Source organism: Astatotilapia calliptera, chromosome 4 (genome assembly GCF_900246225.1).
Source record: "Astatotilapia calliptera chromosome 4, fAstCal1.2, whole genome shotgun sequence".
NCBI classification, from domain to species: Eukaryota; Metazoa; Chordata; class Actinopteri; order Cichliformes; family Cichlidae; genus Astatotilapia; species Astatotilapia calliptera.
In genome coordinates, this window is record NC_039305.1 from 16,927,898 (window position 1) to 16,945,768 (window position 17,871).

At 39.0% G+C, this 17,871-nt stretch overlaps 1 protein-coding gene across 1 annotated transcript in view; it reads right to left on the reverse strand.

The window, feature by feature from the left end:
* The window catches only part of lmtk2 (lemur tyrosine kinase 2), a 33,093-nt gene that overhangs the window by 12,339 nt on the left and 2,883 nt on the right, over positions 1-17,871 (reverse strand). The window contains exons 2-6 of the mRNA XM_026165128.1: positions 9,352-9,485; positions 8,984-9,137; positions 6,020-6,096; positions 5,146-5,261; positions 4,818-4,905 (exon numbers count right to left, since the gene is read on the reverse strand). Coding sequence (XP_026020913.1) covers positions 4,818-4,905; positions 5,146-5,261; positions 6,020-6,096; positions 8,984-9,137; positions 9,352-9,485 — 569 coding nt within the window. The remainder of the gene's footprint in view (positions 1-4,817; positions 4,906-5,145; positions 5,262-6,019; positions 6,097-8,983; positions 9,138-9,351; positions 9,486-17,871) is intronic.

Here is a 17,871-nt window from a genome sequence, read left to right on the forward strand (position 1 = left end):
AATAATTAAATGCAATGTGGAGACATCGCCACACAGGGGCAGCAAAGTCCCCTTCTTCTTCCTGACTTCTCAGCACTTCTCACTGCTGACATGTGAGAAAAATAAATAAGGGTAAGGCGGTTTAATGAGTATTGCTGTGTCACAGGTATATGGGTACAAAAGAATCCAGTTCAGACCAGCAAAATAAATTTGCCTGATGGGGTTCAGACTGAAGTCCCCTCTAAACAATAAACACAGACATGAACTTGATAGAGGACACAAAATGCTGTAAGTTATCAGAGTGACAGTCCTGCAGGGGTCTCTGTGATGGAGCTGGATCTCAGATGAGTGCAGTTTCAAAACACAGTCAACAGGGAGTTGCTGTGAACACTTTAACCAAAACTTTTCAGACTGTTCAGCAACTAAATACTGCACTGTATACTAGAGCTTTGCTAACCATTAACTAGATGATGAACTATGTGAGCAAAGGTTTTTCTGAATGAACCCTGTTACAAACATCTTTTAGCAAAGGTGGCCATCAAAGAGTAACAGCATGATTAGAGCCTGACTAATTTATTGCCAGGACAATCTTAGTGGCTAATTTTAGCCACTTCCCAATCTATTGGTATTTATAACTGCCGATAACTGAAAGTTTTAAAAGCGAAGACAAGTCAGGCAAAAAAAAAAAAACAATTAACCTTCAACCATTCACAAGGGGCAATCTGCAATTTTCTTATTTTTGAACTGTATTGTTATAGAATTTTAGTAAAGACCAAGGATTGTTAGTTTACTCAGTTCTCATTAAGTTTCACAGCAAAAAGTCATGAAGTAGTGATTCTGACAAATCAAACTGTCAGGGGAATTGATGTAGATTAAACAAATGTTTCTTTTAAAAATAATGCTAGTGTATTTAGAATCCACTGATAATGCTAATAATGCTTTAATAAAAATGTCAAATCCCATGCATTTACTGAGCATGCAAGTCTGGGTGTGTGTTTACAAAGGGTTTACTTTTCCTTGAGCCATTTCAGTGCAAGCAGCTTAGATCAGTCGTCTTACGTAAGCACTATTTGTTTGCTTATTCCACACAAACACATACACACACACACACACACAGACAGAGACAGACACAGACAGACACATAGCTCTGAGAAGGGGTGTTCACTGAAGAGCTATATTCAATATATGGTAAGTGATACTGCGTGCCTATCTTTATGTGAAGCAGGTGATTAGGTTTGGGTTCATGGGGATCCAGCGCTGTTAATGAAATGACATTCACCGTGAAAGGCCAAAACAATTAAGTCTGGTGTCTGGCCTGTTTATAACAAGGATATGTAAAGGTTCCAACACAGATTCGTGCCTAACTCAGTAATCACACGATCAAGTTAACAGTGGTGGGGAAAAGAAAAAAGCTATTTTAAGTGCTTTCTACTGCTGAATTCTGCGACTGGATATTAGAACCACAGCAGGCCAAGGATAGGCACCTTTGTTAAATCGGTTCAAGTTTAAAAAATAATTGATTTTCAATAAAAGCAGTTGTGAGAATGGGCAACAACAACATAACCTTGCTCACAGGGTGATGGTGTAACTTCTTTACAGTATTACAAAGAGAAAAAGCAATCACAGCGATTGCTGCTGTAACAGTTAAAAAAGGACAAAGGTGAATTCTGAAATCTAAAAAGAAAAACTGCCACTTGTCTGAGACCTTGAACTAGAAAAGTCTCAACAAACATCTTGGCCAATCACTAGGCAGAAAATCTACGCAGATGAAGCTTTCACTAACACTACAGAATGTGACATTCTGCAGCCCATGTACCAGTTGCTGGATGTATTTTGATGTCTAAAATGCTTTCAGTCAGGATTACTGGCATGGGTGATACAAAACATAAAAACCGCCATCAATCAAAAGCCTGCCAGAGGGAACGTCACAGTACATTGGCTTTTTGGGATTCACCTTGTCCGCTGGGCAGCTGCAGTGTCACATTTCATGTTTCGACATGTAGCAGATGATTGACACGGCCTCAAGTAGGAAGACGCCATCAGCAAGTCATCCCTTACTTTACATGCAACACAAGCACTTCGACACTTGTTTCTTTATGAAGCAAGTGTCAGCAGCTTATTTTGCTCATCTTGCTTATCACACTGATAAGACGAGACCCGAACCGTACTTGGATAAAGGCCTCAAAACTTTTATCTAGCAAGGGATAGTGAGCATACACATCACTCAGTCGTGCTACCCTCACACATTATCGCCTTCAACAAACAGGACTTGCTCTTCATCATGCCATCCTCCCTAATAGCTTGCACGCATTCATAATAAGTCATTCACCTTGACTCACTTCCATGTCCTGTCAGAGCCATTACGAGAGTTGGCTGGGAAAAACCACAATGCCAGGTCATCTGCCAGGTCTGGGCAGCTGACAATACCCCAATCTAGTGAGGTTACGCAATCCCTGGCAAGATAAGTTGAACTGGACACTGAGGGACATGTCAGAGAACTGGGAAGCAAGGAGAAAGTTGCTCCAAGCAGTGTTACCTTACGCCTTACCTGGGTACAAACTCTACATTTACAGACAGGCCTAACATTACTAACATTAAAATAAAAAAAATTATATAAACATTAAAATATATAATATATATATAAAATATATCAACTTTGAAGTTTTCTCCAACACAACTTCAAAGTCAAAGTCAAGATTTGTCCTGCTAAATAAATCAAACAGAAATGACAGGGTGGTTTATATTTTTAGACAGCACTCTTGGCTTTTTGCATTCATCAGCGTGCACCCATAGGTTTCTTTAGAAAGAGCTTAGTTTACTGCACTCAACAGCCGCTAACACACACACAAGGTGCCAGCAATAAAAATGCACAAACACAGCAACTGGGGGATCTGACACCAGAGGAGCGTAAATGGAGCCTGTTGCTTTGCTGGGCGAGGTGGGAATGTGAGAGGTCCCTAGCTTAGAGTAACTATGTAACTCGGGCCGGAGAAGGAGGAGGCAGGAGAAGAGAGCTTTCCCTCAGTCAGAACTCAACCCATCCAGAATAAATAAAGGAGAAGAGTGAATAAATCAGCTGCCATAATGTAGTCTGAGTGACTTCATTATGATTAGATCATTCATTTTCTTGGCTTTGAGTGGATGGTTTGGGCTTTTTAAGTAATTATTTTTATTTTTTGGGTTTAAACCATTATCTTTACCATATTTATAAAAGAAAACTGGCAACAACTTAACTTATTCAACAACATATACATATTATCTTAAGTTTAAAACATAGAAAAAAATTATCTTCAATAATCATTTGGTAAAGTAATGAGTGCATGAACTCTCCAGCTTGGTATAGTGCTGATGCTGAGCAGGTAGACAAATGTCTGCCTCATGTCTGCTGCCACTTTAGGGGGCAGCATGAAAAAAAATAGTGCACCATGGCTGCAGAAGAAACAGAGATCAAAGTGTACAACAAATGTCTTTATATTGTAGTAACATAAATTAATTACAACTATCCACAGCAGCCACTGTCTGTGCTTCTTTGCTGTTTAACATGTTTCCAACCAGTCAGCATTCAATCAGCCAGAGGTAATGCTCCACTGACTTGATGGAGGAGTGCACAAAATAGTGTCTCCATACCCTCTGTGTCAGGTGAATTCCCATAATTCTTTGGTATAGGCAGAGAGCTCTGCAAACAAACCCTTACAAAGCACCATACACTGGCCTTCAGCAGTTACAACCGTCATAAAAAGTGCATGCTGACGAGGTAATTAAGGTACTTTAATGAGCCATAAAATGTGTAGTTTAGGGATGTGTGCGACTAGTCGCTTACACGTCTAATAGTCACTGTTGTCACTAGTTGGTACCAGACGTAGTAGTCATTTAAGCCATTTGTTCAAATTGTAATTGATCTCCAATGCCAATAAATTATTGTGTCCTAAATGTTATACAGTCATCTGCCATCGTTGTTGAGAAATACTATAAATGTGTTAATCTAGGCCTGATCTTTATGTTAAAACTACTAGAATGAGATCATAGATACAAGCGGCGGAACTCAGCTTTCTCCAAAACGTGGATGGGCTCTCCCTTAGCGATATTGTAAGGAGTTCAGTCATTCAGGAGGGGCTCAGAGTAGAGCTCCTACACATCGAAAGAAGCCAGTTTGAGCCGGTTAGTTTAAGTGTTTTTCGTCTTTCTTATCTGTTTGGAGTATAACACAGGTTCATAGTGCATAACGCAAAGTACCATGCATTTAAGCAGAATATGGATTTTGACAATGCCCATTAAATTAAATTTACATTAATATCTGAGTTTCTTAGTTTTAGAACAATCTGTTAGGCAACTAAGAAATTAGTTGCCAGGAATATCCCTGATATAGTTATCCAAATCACAAGTGCAATGTGTCATATCGCAGAAAAAAAGCTCAGTTTGCCAAGTTCATAATAGTGTCTCTATCTGGTCTTATCACTCCAGAGTAGGTCTGGTGACTAAAGACACACCTAGACCGGGTAGTCTCACTACTATATTTAGTAGTTGCTAAGAACCAGTTTCTTGCGAAATTTGAGCATCTCTCACATATCACAAGTTGATAAACAGTTTTTGAGTACTATCTTTTAAATACCTGTGTATGAGCTAATTCTCAAACTCCTCAATTTCCTCAATGAATACAAATTTCTAGGTGAGTGGTGGCTAAAACACCATAAGCACAGCCACTTCACAATCACTGAAAATTCTTGGACAAGGACTGTAGATGGTAGATTGACAACAGCCTAATTTAATTCCCATGTACATATGGTATTATTGACATAATACCTGTACTGGTGTATTTTAAAAAGCATATAGTTACTTACCATTTCACAGTATTCAAAAACCAGTAGGAAGGGAATTGCCTCAACACACTGTCCAAGGCAGTGGAGTATGTTTGGGTGCTGCAAAACTCTGAAAACCAAATTGACATAACAGGTCTTTGATTTGATGACCATCAGGTTACCAAAAAAGTTTAAAATAAGCAAACTATACATTGCAATTACTAATGCAATAAGTAAGAGGAAAGATGCTCCGGGTGCAGTAAACAAAACAGTCTTTGATAAGTTGATGACCCTAACCATAGCCTTCTGAAAAACAATAACAGCTCTCTGCAAATGGGGTGCTCTCAAAGAGAGAAACATCAGTTTTTACCTGTATGGATCCCCTTGCTGCAGGAAGTCATTCTGCTCCTTGGCACTTGCATTAGCTTTCAACTCCTTGACCACCACTCTTGTCCCTGGGTCTGTGTAGATATCACTCAACAGGACCTGTTAATACAACAGAAAGAACACGTCACGCTAAACAAAAAGAAAACAAAGATTCATCACCACCACCCAAGTCTAGATGTTTTTTTCTAAGATTTCAAGGAGCACCACTAACTGCAGAGAAAAAGAAAAAGATTTGATTAACAGAGGAAAAGGTGTCATTTTTTTCCTTGAGAGGTAAGGATTACTTGACACAATATACTACAGTGGCTTGCAAAAGTATTCGCAATCTAATCTGACTGAGCTGGAGCTGTTTTGCAAAGAAGAATGGGCAAGAATTTCAGTCTCTAGATGTGCAAAGCTGGTAGAGACAAACCCTAAAAGACTGGCAGCTGTAATTGCAGCAAAAGGTGGTTCTACAAAGTATTGACTCAGGGGGCTGAATAATTACGCACACCCGACTTTGCAGTTATTTATTTGTAAAAAATGTTTGGAATCATGTATGATTTTCATTCCACTTCTCACGTGTACAGCACTTTGTGTTGGTCTTTCACGTGGAATTCCAATAAAATTGATGCATGTTTGTGGCTGTAATGTGACAAAATGTGGAAAAGTTCAAGGGGGCCGAATACTTTTGCAAGCCACTGTAGTCACTGGTTGTAGCGATATTGATTAATGATTGTCACTTGTGATTCAATGATTAAATCACAAGTGACAGCTTGCCATCTTGTTAAATGAATTTTTCAGATGAGTATTTAGCTCTTTGTCTTTTGTGTGGATGCAATTTTGTGAAGAAGATAATTAAAGAAAAACTATCTTACCTGGCCAAACCAGCCGTTGCCGATCTCTTGGATGTAGCTCAGACTGTGGCGCACGACCTGGAAGCCTGTTGATCCCTCTGTGACACCAAATACCCATCACTGTTATTAAGACTGCCCCAACCGACGCATCACAAGTTACATCTGAACCACTTAATAAAACAACAACTTCAAAATAGAAAACACTACAGTGAAATTAAATTGAGAAATTGTGTTGTCACATAGTTGAGTCAGAGATGGTCTTCTTAACAAACTATCTGAAATATTTAATTTTTTAACTTAACCTTTATTTATACAGGTAGTCCCATTAAGGCTCAATGTCTCATTTACAAGAGAAACCTGTTTCAGACAAACACATTGAAATTACAACAACAATAAAACTGCATTAAAATAACAAAAATTTAAAAAAAAAAACAAAACTGTCTAATGACTAGCACTAAGCACTGTATGCAGCATGTGTAGCTAACTACACCTAAACAGAAAGTACATCAACTTCTTTACATTAAGTTACTAACTAGTTTAACATATCGTGTGTGGATATGAACAACAGGGCTCTAGAGTGCGACCAATTTGGTCGCAAATGCGACCAAACTTTTCAGTGGTGCGACTAAAAAAATAAATAAAAATTTGGTTGCACCTGTGCAACCAACTGTTCGTGTAACAATAAAAAAAAAAAAAATCTGCAACCTTCCCTGTGGTCAACAACAGACAGACATTATGCCCCTATCGTGGACTAAACCAATCAGAGATATTAAGGGGCGGGACCTCTCTGATTGGCCGTGGTCCAGTTGAAAGTGCAGGTGGAAGTGGGAGGTGAGTAGCTTGAATAAAGCGATATCAATTCATTAAATCCTGAATTGACTTTTAAATATAACTGTGTTTTGCCAGAAATGCCAGATTCTCAGATTAAAGCTCACAAAAACCATTTCAACAACAACCAAAAAGCAGATGAGAGCAGGTACACGGACTCCACACAAAGACGTAAACACAGAACGGACTCGACGCATCAGAATCAGCTTTGTCTTTCTCGGCTTTCTCGCCCGACGGCCCGTAGACGGACACGCTGTCGGAGCTCAGCGATCCTGATGCGTCCGGTCCGCGCTGTGTTTACGTCTTTTTGCGCTGATTCTGAGCTGCAGGTTTTGTCTCTCTCCAACCAAAATTCACCGAGCCAGCAGCAAAAGAAGCAGCAAACTGCGCTTCACATTTGATCAATGTCGTCATGAATTTTGCTGTTTTGCTTCCACGACTATTAAAATCACACTTCATGCACAGCTAGCTCTCTCTCTATCTCTCTCTCTGTACTTCAAGAACAGTTTCCCGTCTCAAATCTCTGTTTTCTGTACTATTCATTCGCTTATTACCCACCAGTCTACCGTTGTTTACAGCGCTGTGGCTGCTGTCTTCTTTTCTTTTTCTTTTTTCACTTAAATGACCTCGGACAAGAAAGCCTATTTTTCTGTTATTCAATACTGAAGAAATTTTAACTTTATATGCAGAACATTGTAGAATATTTTTAAGGTTATCTGCTATAAAAAGCCAGACCAGGAAAATCTCCTTCATGTTTTTCTGTGTTTTATTCTCAGTTACTTTCACACAAAGGCATCTGCTGTGATGTTCACAATTCTGATGAAGTCAGTACTGATAAATGATCAGAATTATAATATTTCTGACTGTCTGAGGCTAAGTTGAATCGAATCGGGACTTTGAAAACCGGAATCAAATGGATTATAGAAATCAGTGATGATACCCAGCCCTAGTGAGCAGCCTAGGCACAACAGAAGTGGATGTAGCTGTACTAGGAAAAGAACTATTGCTAACTTTTCGTTAAGTTAAGGCCTGATCCTTCTGAAATTCATAGCCAGTGCTCTGACACGGTGTCATCAATCTTTGAATGCTGAAAAAGCACAGTGTACCCAGAAAAACACATTATATTATATAAATTATTATAAAATGTGTGTGCGCCTAACTTTTGTGCCGGTACACCTAACTTTTTAAAGTTAGGCGTACCGGTACGCCCATGGCAAAAAAGTTAGTCTAGAGCCCTGAACAAGTATTTCATAGTCACTGTTTATGGGTACTAGGTATGACATTTTCAATAAAAAATGTGACAACTTTTTTAAGATACACCCTTCCATCCCTGTACTGTTCTCAAATTTATGTGAACTGTTGTGACACAGTGATCACATTTGCCAAAGAAATCCCATTTTTGTTTAGTTTTTTCCACAGAGAACGTTTTGGGGTACTAATATTTCTACCCTCAATATTTATTTAATGGTGGGGACCAAACAGTCTACAGGTGGATTTCCACCACCTCTGGTGTTAATAGAACATTTTTTTACTACAAAGTGCAAACAAACATATTTTAATGGACAACCGTATTTCATGACATAAGCTAAGCACACAAAAGTAAGGAAATTTGTGTTTGATCATTTCTTTGTTTTAACTACCGTTGGAAGGCCTGTTTATTTCTGCTTAAATGGTGTAAAATTTGTAAATAAAATGCATTTGTGGGTTGAGCAGCAGAGTTGAGTACTGCTGTTGTGGCTGTGCATCATTCACCCACAAGCTACTGAGGCCCCCGTTTATTAGACAAATAAATTATTAACTCATTCACTGCCAGCCATTGGCAGTTTCTTCAGACTTCAATCATCCAGTCCAGTAAATTAAACTAAACCAAACCAAACCAAACCATCAATAGCAGAACAAACAGTCTGGCACTGGGAGAAAAGATTTTGTAAGCTTCTCATGGGCGCAACCCATAAACTCAACTCTGCTGCTCAACCCACAAATGCATTTTCCTTGTGGCACTATTTAAGGGAAATAACCAGGCTTTCCAACACTATAAGACTTATTGCCTAAAAGCACTGTTACAACAAAGAAATCATGGAAGATACACACATTTCCTTAGTGTTTGTGCCAAGTTTATTTATACAACATGATTCTGTGAATGTGTATGTATCAGACCTGTGATGCGGGCAGGAGGTTGGAGGTGTGGCGGGCCAGGCAGGGGCACAGGAGACACAGCAAGGGTATAGACCTCAGCTGGGGACTGCATAGAAGGGGTGTCCTCTGCTGGCGGAGTGAAGTCGATCTCATCATCAAAGTGATCTTCAAACTCCTACGTCCACACAAACATATGCCATGTATAAATTTGTTGACGGCATGACAACAAAAAAAAAAACCCAAACAAAAAACGCTGACTCTCTTTTAGACTAAATTTACACACAGCCCATTACATTATACATTCACCCACTGTGTTTTCATCAAGTCAAGTCTGCATGAAGGAAATGAAACTCACTTGTGTCTGGCTACCTGCCAGCCAAAACTCTCACCTTGAAGTTGATCTCCCTTTCCTTGCAGCAGGTCACACAGTTCACTAGCACCACCACCAAGGACACAATCACCATCAAAGACACCACCAGGGACAGGTAGATAGAGACAGACAAAGTGTCCCTCGTGCCTTCACCTGAAATGACAAAAACAGAAAGAAAATGTGCTGAATCATTCACATCTATCTCTGGAATTCAAAAATAAATTAGAAGGGAATAAAGAAGAAACATGACAGCTGTGTTAGGTTAGCATAAGTGTGTTTGACAGCAGTACAACACATGAGAAGTGTACCAGTACTTCTAAAGCCACCCACAAAGGTACATTAGAGCTTGACAACAAAAATAAACTGCACAGTGCACTACACTACAACCTCTTCATATCATTACTGTCTTTCTCTTGCAACTCCACTGCAGTGAGAAGAAAAAACAATCTGTACCATTGTGCATGGCATACATTAATGAGTGATTCACCACTTCTCCCAAAATGTTGTGGCAATAAGTGTGACTTCTCAGATGACCTCTATCCCTTATCAGGTATTCAGAGAAGCAGTTGTGGGGGTGTCTGCTGGCCAATCACCAGCTGATAGTGCAGCAGTCGTGACAGCGGGTGTAGATCTGCTCAAGTGAGGATGCTGCTGGCCCAGCAGTTCAAGTGTCAGGGCTGACAGCATCCTCACAACCCACCCACTGTGCTGCTCAGCTGCAGCTCACTCGCTATACTAATGCCAAACCACATGAGCCTCAGATTTAGTTAACCAAATTGTACAAGCTGATACTACAGGAGACAAAAGGATGACGGAGGGCACTATATACGGCATGTATGTGCAGGGCTGTGCATTATCAAATTTTAACTGCAATTACAATTTTAGCTTCCACAGATTAATAAAAAAGAAACATCAAGATAAACAGATTATTGAGACTGATTCTGTTTTGTTGTAATGAGATTATTCCACCTTTCAGCAAGTCTAAATTTGTTTAAGTATATTCAAGTGAATTATGAATAAAGAATATGGAAAACTACTTGAATGAAAAGCTATGTTCCTTTAATTTAAAATCTAATAAGCTGTAGTTAACCCGGGCCCTGACTGATCTGGAAATCTGATGACCTGCATGTCTGATTTCGCAAAGTTGATGTCCTTTTCAAGCCAGATGCCCTTCCTTGTACAAATCCAGGGTTGGGCCTGACAATAAAAGTACACTGGTTTCACCGGTCTGTAAGTTGGATTTCCAATGTCTGTGCATATACATGTTTTAAAAAAAAAAAGACAAAGCTGACCAAAATAACTTTGATATTTGCCCTGGTTTAGCCTGAACAACAGGCTAGAGAAACTGATGGGAACTCAATCGGTGCCTGTGTACAACCGTACCTCAGCACTACAAAAAAGACACACCATGTATTGCTATTTACCATTCATAATTATGTATTAGGTGTTTCTCGCCAACCACCTATCACCTATATTTGTCCAACCAACCAATTCTCATTGCTGTTTGTAAGGTTGGACATGCTGCTAGACAACATAACACCACCTATACTCTTTGTATTTCAAGAACACCTGTATGTTCACTGCATTTCTGCCAAAAGCGCATTCTTTTGTTAGGGTGTGCGTGACTCATACCCACCTTATTTCCGACATGTCACTGCTCATTTCTAACTGTTCCTTTGAATGGTATGACTACTGGTCATTGCATTTCTTGTCTTACTGCCAATGCCAGTGAACAGTCAGAAGACGTTAAAGTCAATCTCTCTCACTTGCAGCTTGAATCATCTTTTATGGATGACAACTTTCAGTTCACACAGAAAGGACTTGCTGAATCAATTTGTTTCATTATGAGGTAACAAATTCACCAAAGTCTAATGCATTTATTTTTATAACTTGAACGTAATCACAGCTAGAGCAGGGCGATATGGCCAAAAATATTTATCACGATATATATTTGAAAATTTGCGATAACGATATAACCGACGATATAATTGATGCGAGACAAAATACAACTCCACAACATTACTAGCGCAAAAAGACAACCTTCCATTTATTTTCACTTAAACAAGAAGCTGGTTTTTATGTACATTAAAGCTTTATAAAAATGTAACAGTGCAAATGCAAATTCCTTGCTGAAAGTTTAACCAAAAGGCATTTCCAGTAGAAATGGGCTGACATATCCTGAGCATAACCATGTATAATATCCACTGAAGTTAAAAAGAGGTGCTTTGCAACATTAAACTGCAGTGTGCAGTACGTATTTTTCGCACCATAAGGTGCACGGGATTATAAGGCACATTAAGCGAAACAAAGCAGTCAGATAAATCAAACTTTATTAAACTCAGTCTTCTTGCTTCCTCCACTTCTGTACCATTGATTCATTAATGTTGAATTCTCTGGCAGCTGCTCTATTCCCATGTTGTTGCAGTATATTAATGACTAACCTCGTATTGTGGATGGATTATCTCAGTTGTTCTCCTGACTGAAGTTTGGTCCGTTTACAGCATCCTGCCATGCGATTGCATTTGTCTCTAATCATGAAGAACCTTCACGTTAACTTTTATAAGTGGAAAAGTGTTAGTGTTCGTCCTCCAGCTTCACTGTTTATGTTATGCTAACATAGCTGTGTCGCTAGCGATCACGTAGCACATCATTATATACCAGCTAGCCCAACTTCAGTAACCCTACAAACGTCACTGCTGTTTAGTTTCCTGTCTTCATTTATGTTGGAAGTGATAGCAGAGCTGTACGTTTGATTTTTTTCAGAAATCTCTCCGTCAGAACATGCTATATCATGCTTAGGTAACTAGCAAAACTAGCGAGCTAACTTCCGCTAGCTTCCTGCTAACTTCTAACTCCGTTAAATGTAATAACTTTTGTTTTCATGGATGCCTGGAAGTTAAACTTTATAGTTACACCTGGTAAAGCAGCAATGCTGATCGTTTTATTAAAGATGAAAGAATTTAGACAGTTTTTAACTCTAAGTGATGCTGCAGTGTTGTTTGACCTGAAGCATACGGAGTTTAGGACCCAGATTACTCCCAGATTTAAGAGCATCTTAGTCCGACAAATATGACAATAACAACGGCCACTTGCATGTTCTGCAAAAAAATGTGCTTTGTTGTGTATCTGACGGACAAACACCAAACCAGTTCCACATCACTGAAGTTGCACCATTTTTACAAACCAATTCTGGTTCATCTGTTTCACTCAACAATCGGCCATGTGCGTATGAAAACAAAGGCACTGCGCATGCGCGTTTTACTCCCATTCTATCGCGAGATTTCATTTTCCTATCGTTGCCTAACATTATACCGGTATTACTGTGAACGGTATAATATGGCCCAGCCCTAATCACATCCACCTACAATCTACCTCAATGTGGCCCGTGAGAGTTGAGAGCAGTGGGAATTTGTGCGAGACACTTCTTCCTAGCCTCCCGTCAATGTTTATTCAGCGTCCCACTGGTTGCGGCTTGTCAGGTACATTGTGTCTGCTAGAAGGACAGTATACACCTACTGAGTCTCCTTCTGGCTACAAAATTTCTGACAGATGAAATTGGGTGACTAATACATCCAGATGACAAACTCACATCTAGGTGTCTCAGGCTTTCACACCAACATGTGAGTATGATTGCAACACACACCTGAACCGATTTGGAATAAATGAAAAATCAGACTTTAGCTAGCTTATCTACATAGTAAAAAATAATTAGTAGGTACACTGCTTTCAGAACTCTCTCAATTTTCTATAACAGAGATTCAAAAAGGTGCTGGAAACATGCATAATGGATATTTGCAGATTCTGCATATATGGAATGTTGTGACATTAACAATCTGTACCCTAAGTATACGCTACATCACAGGTTACAAATAGAGATGGACCGATCCGATATTACGTATCGGTCCGATACTGACCTAAATTACTGGATCGGATATCGGAGAAAAATTAAAAATGTAATCCGATCCATTAAATATCACGAAAGCACCTCACAAAACTTGCAACACGCCATAACTCACCTCAGAACGTTAGCAGTATGCATCACGTGATAGAGCGGCTGTGGCATGCGGGACCTGTCGGTGGTCTGGATAGCATTTGGAGCTTCGCTAGCAACCCGGCATTTCATCTCCGACAAAGTTATCCCGAGAGAAGTAAAGCAAGTGTGTAAGTCCATCTCTGAATGTTTGTAAAGCATTCCTGCGTTAAGCTTAACAAGCGACTGCCTCTTCTTGCTGCTACTTCAATCATGAAACTGCTTAATGATCAGCTGATCGGCTTTTCTGTGCGAGTCAGTGTCTCTTGTTTGTTTTTGGCCCACTTTGCACCAGAAAGAGGAAACCAGCGGCTGAACAACAGCAGCACGTTTAAGCTTGATCAGCTGTTGTTAGAATATATTTAATATTACTTTCTACTCGAGGATCTTTTTCTACGTAGCTGACGGCTGGTAACTGTGCAGGGGCGGATCTAGCAAAGTTTAGCCAGGGGGGCCGATAGGGCATTAACAGGGAAAAGGGGGCACAAAGACATACTTTTCTTTCTTATTCTCATTTAAAATGTCTAGCTTTTAATAAATAATTATCTGACACCCAAAGTTTTAATTTGATGTAAAATGAATAGAAGTCAATTACTGTATATAGTGACTATTAAGTCTAATATAAATACCCTAGTAAGCTATAGTACTTTTTCCTTTGGGAAGGTACCATCTGTGCAGTCTGCAATTTTGTTGAAGAAAGATGTTGAATCTATTTAATATTTCTTGAAAAATAATTGATTTCTGTGCCTTTCTTTTCACACTGCATCAAATTAAGGTTGATTACGTCGATTAAGCATCATGAGGTGGAGCGTGAGGGGTGGTTCCCTATTTTTTATTTATTTATTTTTGTTGTTGCTGGGAGTTGGAACCCTATTAGTTAGGTTGCTTAATATTTATGCTAAGTACTCTTTAAAATACCAGAATAGGGAGGATGGTGTAGGTTCAAGTTTATTAGATTGATCAGTATTGCTGAACTATGAAATATTTTTTTTTTGCATACAGGTATAACAGAATAGCTTTAGTGTAGTTGTTGTTTTAAACTTGAGTATGAACTTATACAAAATGCAGCAAGATATTTAAAAAACAGTTTTGTTGACTAAAAAACACTATATCGGATTCATATCGGTATCGGCAGATATCCAAATTTATGATATCGGTATCGGTATCGGACATAAAAAAGTGGTATCGTGCCATGTCAGAGGATTTCACAAACATGAAATTGTGATCTGCCCTTGCTCCATCAGCATGGAAACTGTTGTAATTGTTAGCCGTTTTTGACACATCAATTTTATGCTTAGGCAGTATGACACAAGAAATTGAAAATAAATATAACTGTGAATTAAATTCTGGTGTTCTTCCTCAATGAAACACCAAGGGTAATCAACAGAATGATTATTTGAACCACTAACACCTATCACACTCATCATTTGAGATTATATTTATTTACCAAGAGAAAGGTTTGTTCCTGTTTCTCTGACTGTATGAGTATTTAGTTTGCACATAACTCTCTTGAAAAAAAAATCAGAAAAACAAATGTGGGTGCCATATCATTTCTAGGTTGACAGGTTTGCAATTTCAGGCAAAACAGTGGCAGGTAACAAATTATTTTGTTGAAATAAACTTAAGGCAAGAGCTTGGCACATGAGGCTGTACAGTGGTCTAACTATTTAGTAAGTTCTAATCTGAGACGGGGGAGGGGGGGTATATCCACACAGCATAGGTTGTCAGAGAGTAGAGAAGATGGAGCAGCAATCCCTCCAACTCCCTGAGGAATATTAGATATGATACAGAGTGTCAGCCATGATTGAGATTCATTTAGTGTCGGCCACAGAACACCAAGCAGTAACTGACAGAAATAGAAAAGATGGCTTAATCTGTTCTCTTTACTTATGATCATAATGAAAGTCCTTCATGCACTCTGCTTCTTTTCACTAATGTCTGAATGCCTAATGTTTTCCCTGCTGGGCAGAAAATACTGAACTACAACCCCAAAACTGGTGCAGGTAAACTGAATTCTGTGGCCTCTTTCACTGAGAACTGTGCACAGTTACAATTTGAATCGCCAGTGATAGATATCACGAAGATCTTTGTAAGTCAATGATAGTTGATGATATATTATGATGCAAATAAATTAGCAACAACAGCAAGACCACCATTATGAAGTGCTCTTTCTAAAGGATTACTTCCACAAACCTCTGTGCTTAAGACTGCAACAGAGAAACTGTATCCAGTAAAATATTGATGAGAGGAGAAATTAAAGATTAAATAGCTCTGTAGTGTATTGGACCAGTGAATGTAGCTATAAATGGCATGTGTACTCACAGCTGTTAAATGTAAGGGTTCTTTACCTTGCAATTATCATCACCATCAACAGAACAATGAAGAGGGATTGTTAAGTCTTGAACGTCCAACCAGACTGAAACTTTTTAACAATCAAAAATGTTAAGTGAATAAAACAAGAATTAAACATAATATTTCCTTATAAACACATGCAACTCAAACCTGTAAGCAAACTCTATAGGTAATGCCAGAGATAAATGATTCATATTATATAAAACTATAAGCCTTTAAGTCCATTTATGCAATAGCAATGTCAAGATTGATATTCTTATGTGAAAAGCAAATGACCCATTAACAAGGCAAGTAAAGGCAAAAACCTGACCCAGACAATTCTGGCTGAGGACTCCGTGCTAAAAAGGCATGGTTTTAAAAAGGTGAACAGATGCACATCACTGCATGGTTTAGGCCAACATCCCTAAAAATTATATGAATCCACCAAATGCATTTTTGTGCTGTTACTGTGTCAGCCTTCAAACCAGTCATCCGTACTGCCCCCCAGATGAGAATCTTGTACTGAGACAGAGTGTTTTCTTACTGGGGTTTTCCACAATGCCAAAGCAAATATGTTTCAGAGGGAAATCAAAGTAGCTTTGCCCTATATTTACTTTTCTCAAACCACACAGCAAGCCATTACTATACTAATCTGGATCTAAAAATGAGGCAATCCAGTTCTTAAGGGTTTTATAATATTCTGTAGACCAGCAATGACCTCTAACAACTTTAAAGCAAAACCAAGCTAATGATAAGCTTGGACTTAACAGCCCTGTTTCAGTCGGCACTAAATTATGTCACATCTGGCTATTTTTCAGCCAATGCCCCTTTCTATTTAAATTACAGTAATTAAAATGAGTAGTGGGATAAATCATTGGAACAAATGGCTTTAATAACTCCAAAGCTCACACCAATCCTGTGAAAAACATTCAGCTGTAATTGCGGGCAGCTTTTTGACACATACCCACTACCTGGTTCAGCAAAACAACAGGGTTCCAGGCAGTGCAGGGCTCCCAGAGAGGCTACAGCAGCAGCCAGATACAAAAAAACAGGAGCTGGGTCACGGCAGCGCTACATGGGATCAGTTCTCCTCCATTAGGCTTTATTTGAGTCATAGGTTCATATTATGACTTGGCAGGCCCCACCAAATGACTCAACTGGTTTTTGGGACCAATACAGCAGGGAGCTGTCACCTCCTATTTCAGTTAAACTGCATATTTCAGCAGGCATTCAGGGAGAGGAGGAGTTGACCCATTTTTTACAGATTTCACCCACCGACCGGTGTGCACAACAGTGGATGTCTACTTTTAGTTACACACAAAATGGCAAATGGCACTGTGGCTAAAAGCTTTGGGTTAGTTTAAGGTTCTTCAGTCTGAGAATATCATGAATCAAACGAAAAAACAGAGGCACCTAAAATAGGCTAATACTTATCTCTGTCTGGTTAGGGACAAAACTAAATTTGATTTCCACCATTTAGAAAATAAACAACTGCTAAAGGATAAACTTGCTTATTACAAGCATCTCCAACAGTCCAACAGTCTGTAGTGGTAGTCACTGAGCAGAGTAGTGAAAGGTTAATGACTTGTAGACTAATCAAACAAATATCACCTGGCTATGCCCTACAATTTAAACATTGACATTTTGGTTAAAGCTTAACAACCTATTTTTACCCCTGTTTGTCATGTGTAAACGGAATATCCCTTGCAGATTGGCAAGCCCAAGTCATATTCATAAGAACAATCTCATTAACAATCAGAAACTTAAAGTCAAAACTTTGAACAATCAAATAATCAAGAATTATTATATCATGTGTACACACAGATATAAGTAGACTAGGAAAATGGACCAAAGGACAGGTTGCTGTGTAATAAAATAATAAAAATATGGACTATATTTCATCTTACACTGTACTTTCCTGTGCTATTCGTTATGATTAAGCAAACAACGCTGTTGCTAATCATTAACTTGTAGTGATAAGACTGGAATCTGTTATAGTTACACATTACCAGCGAGTGTTGGTAATGTGCTAGGAAACATGTTGTCAAAGGAGCTTGCAAAGAAAAGCGTCTGGACTTCTTTAAGTTGCTTGAAGACGTTTCACCTCTCATCCGAGAAGCTTCTTCAACTGAAGAAGCTTCTCGTAGCTTTGTGGCAAAAGTATTACAGCTACTGCTG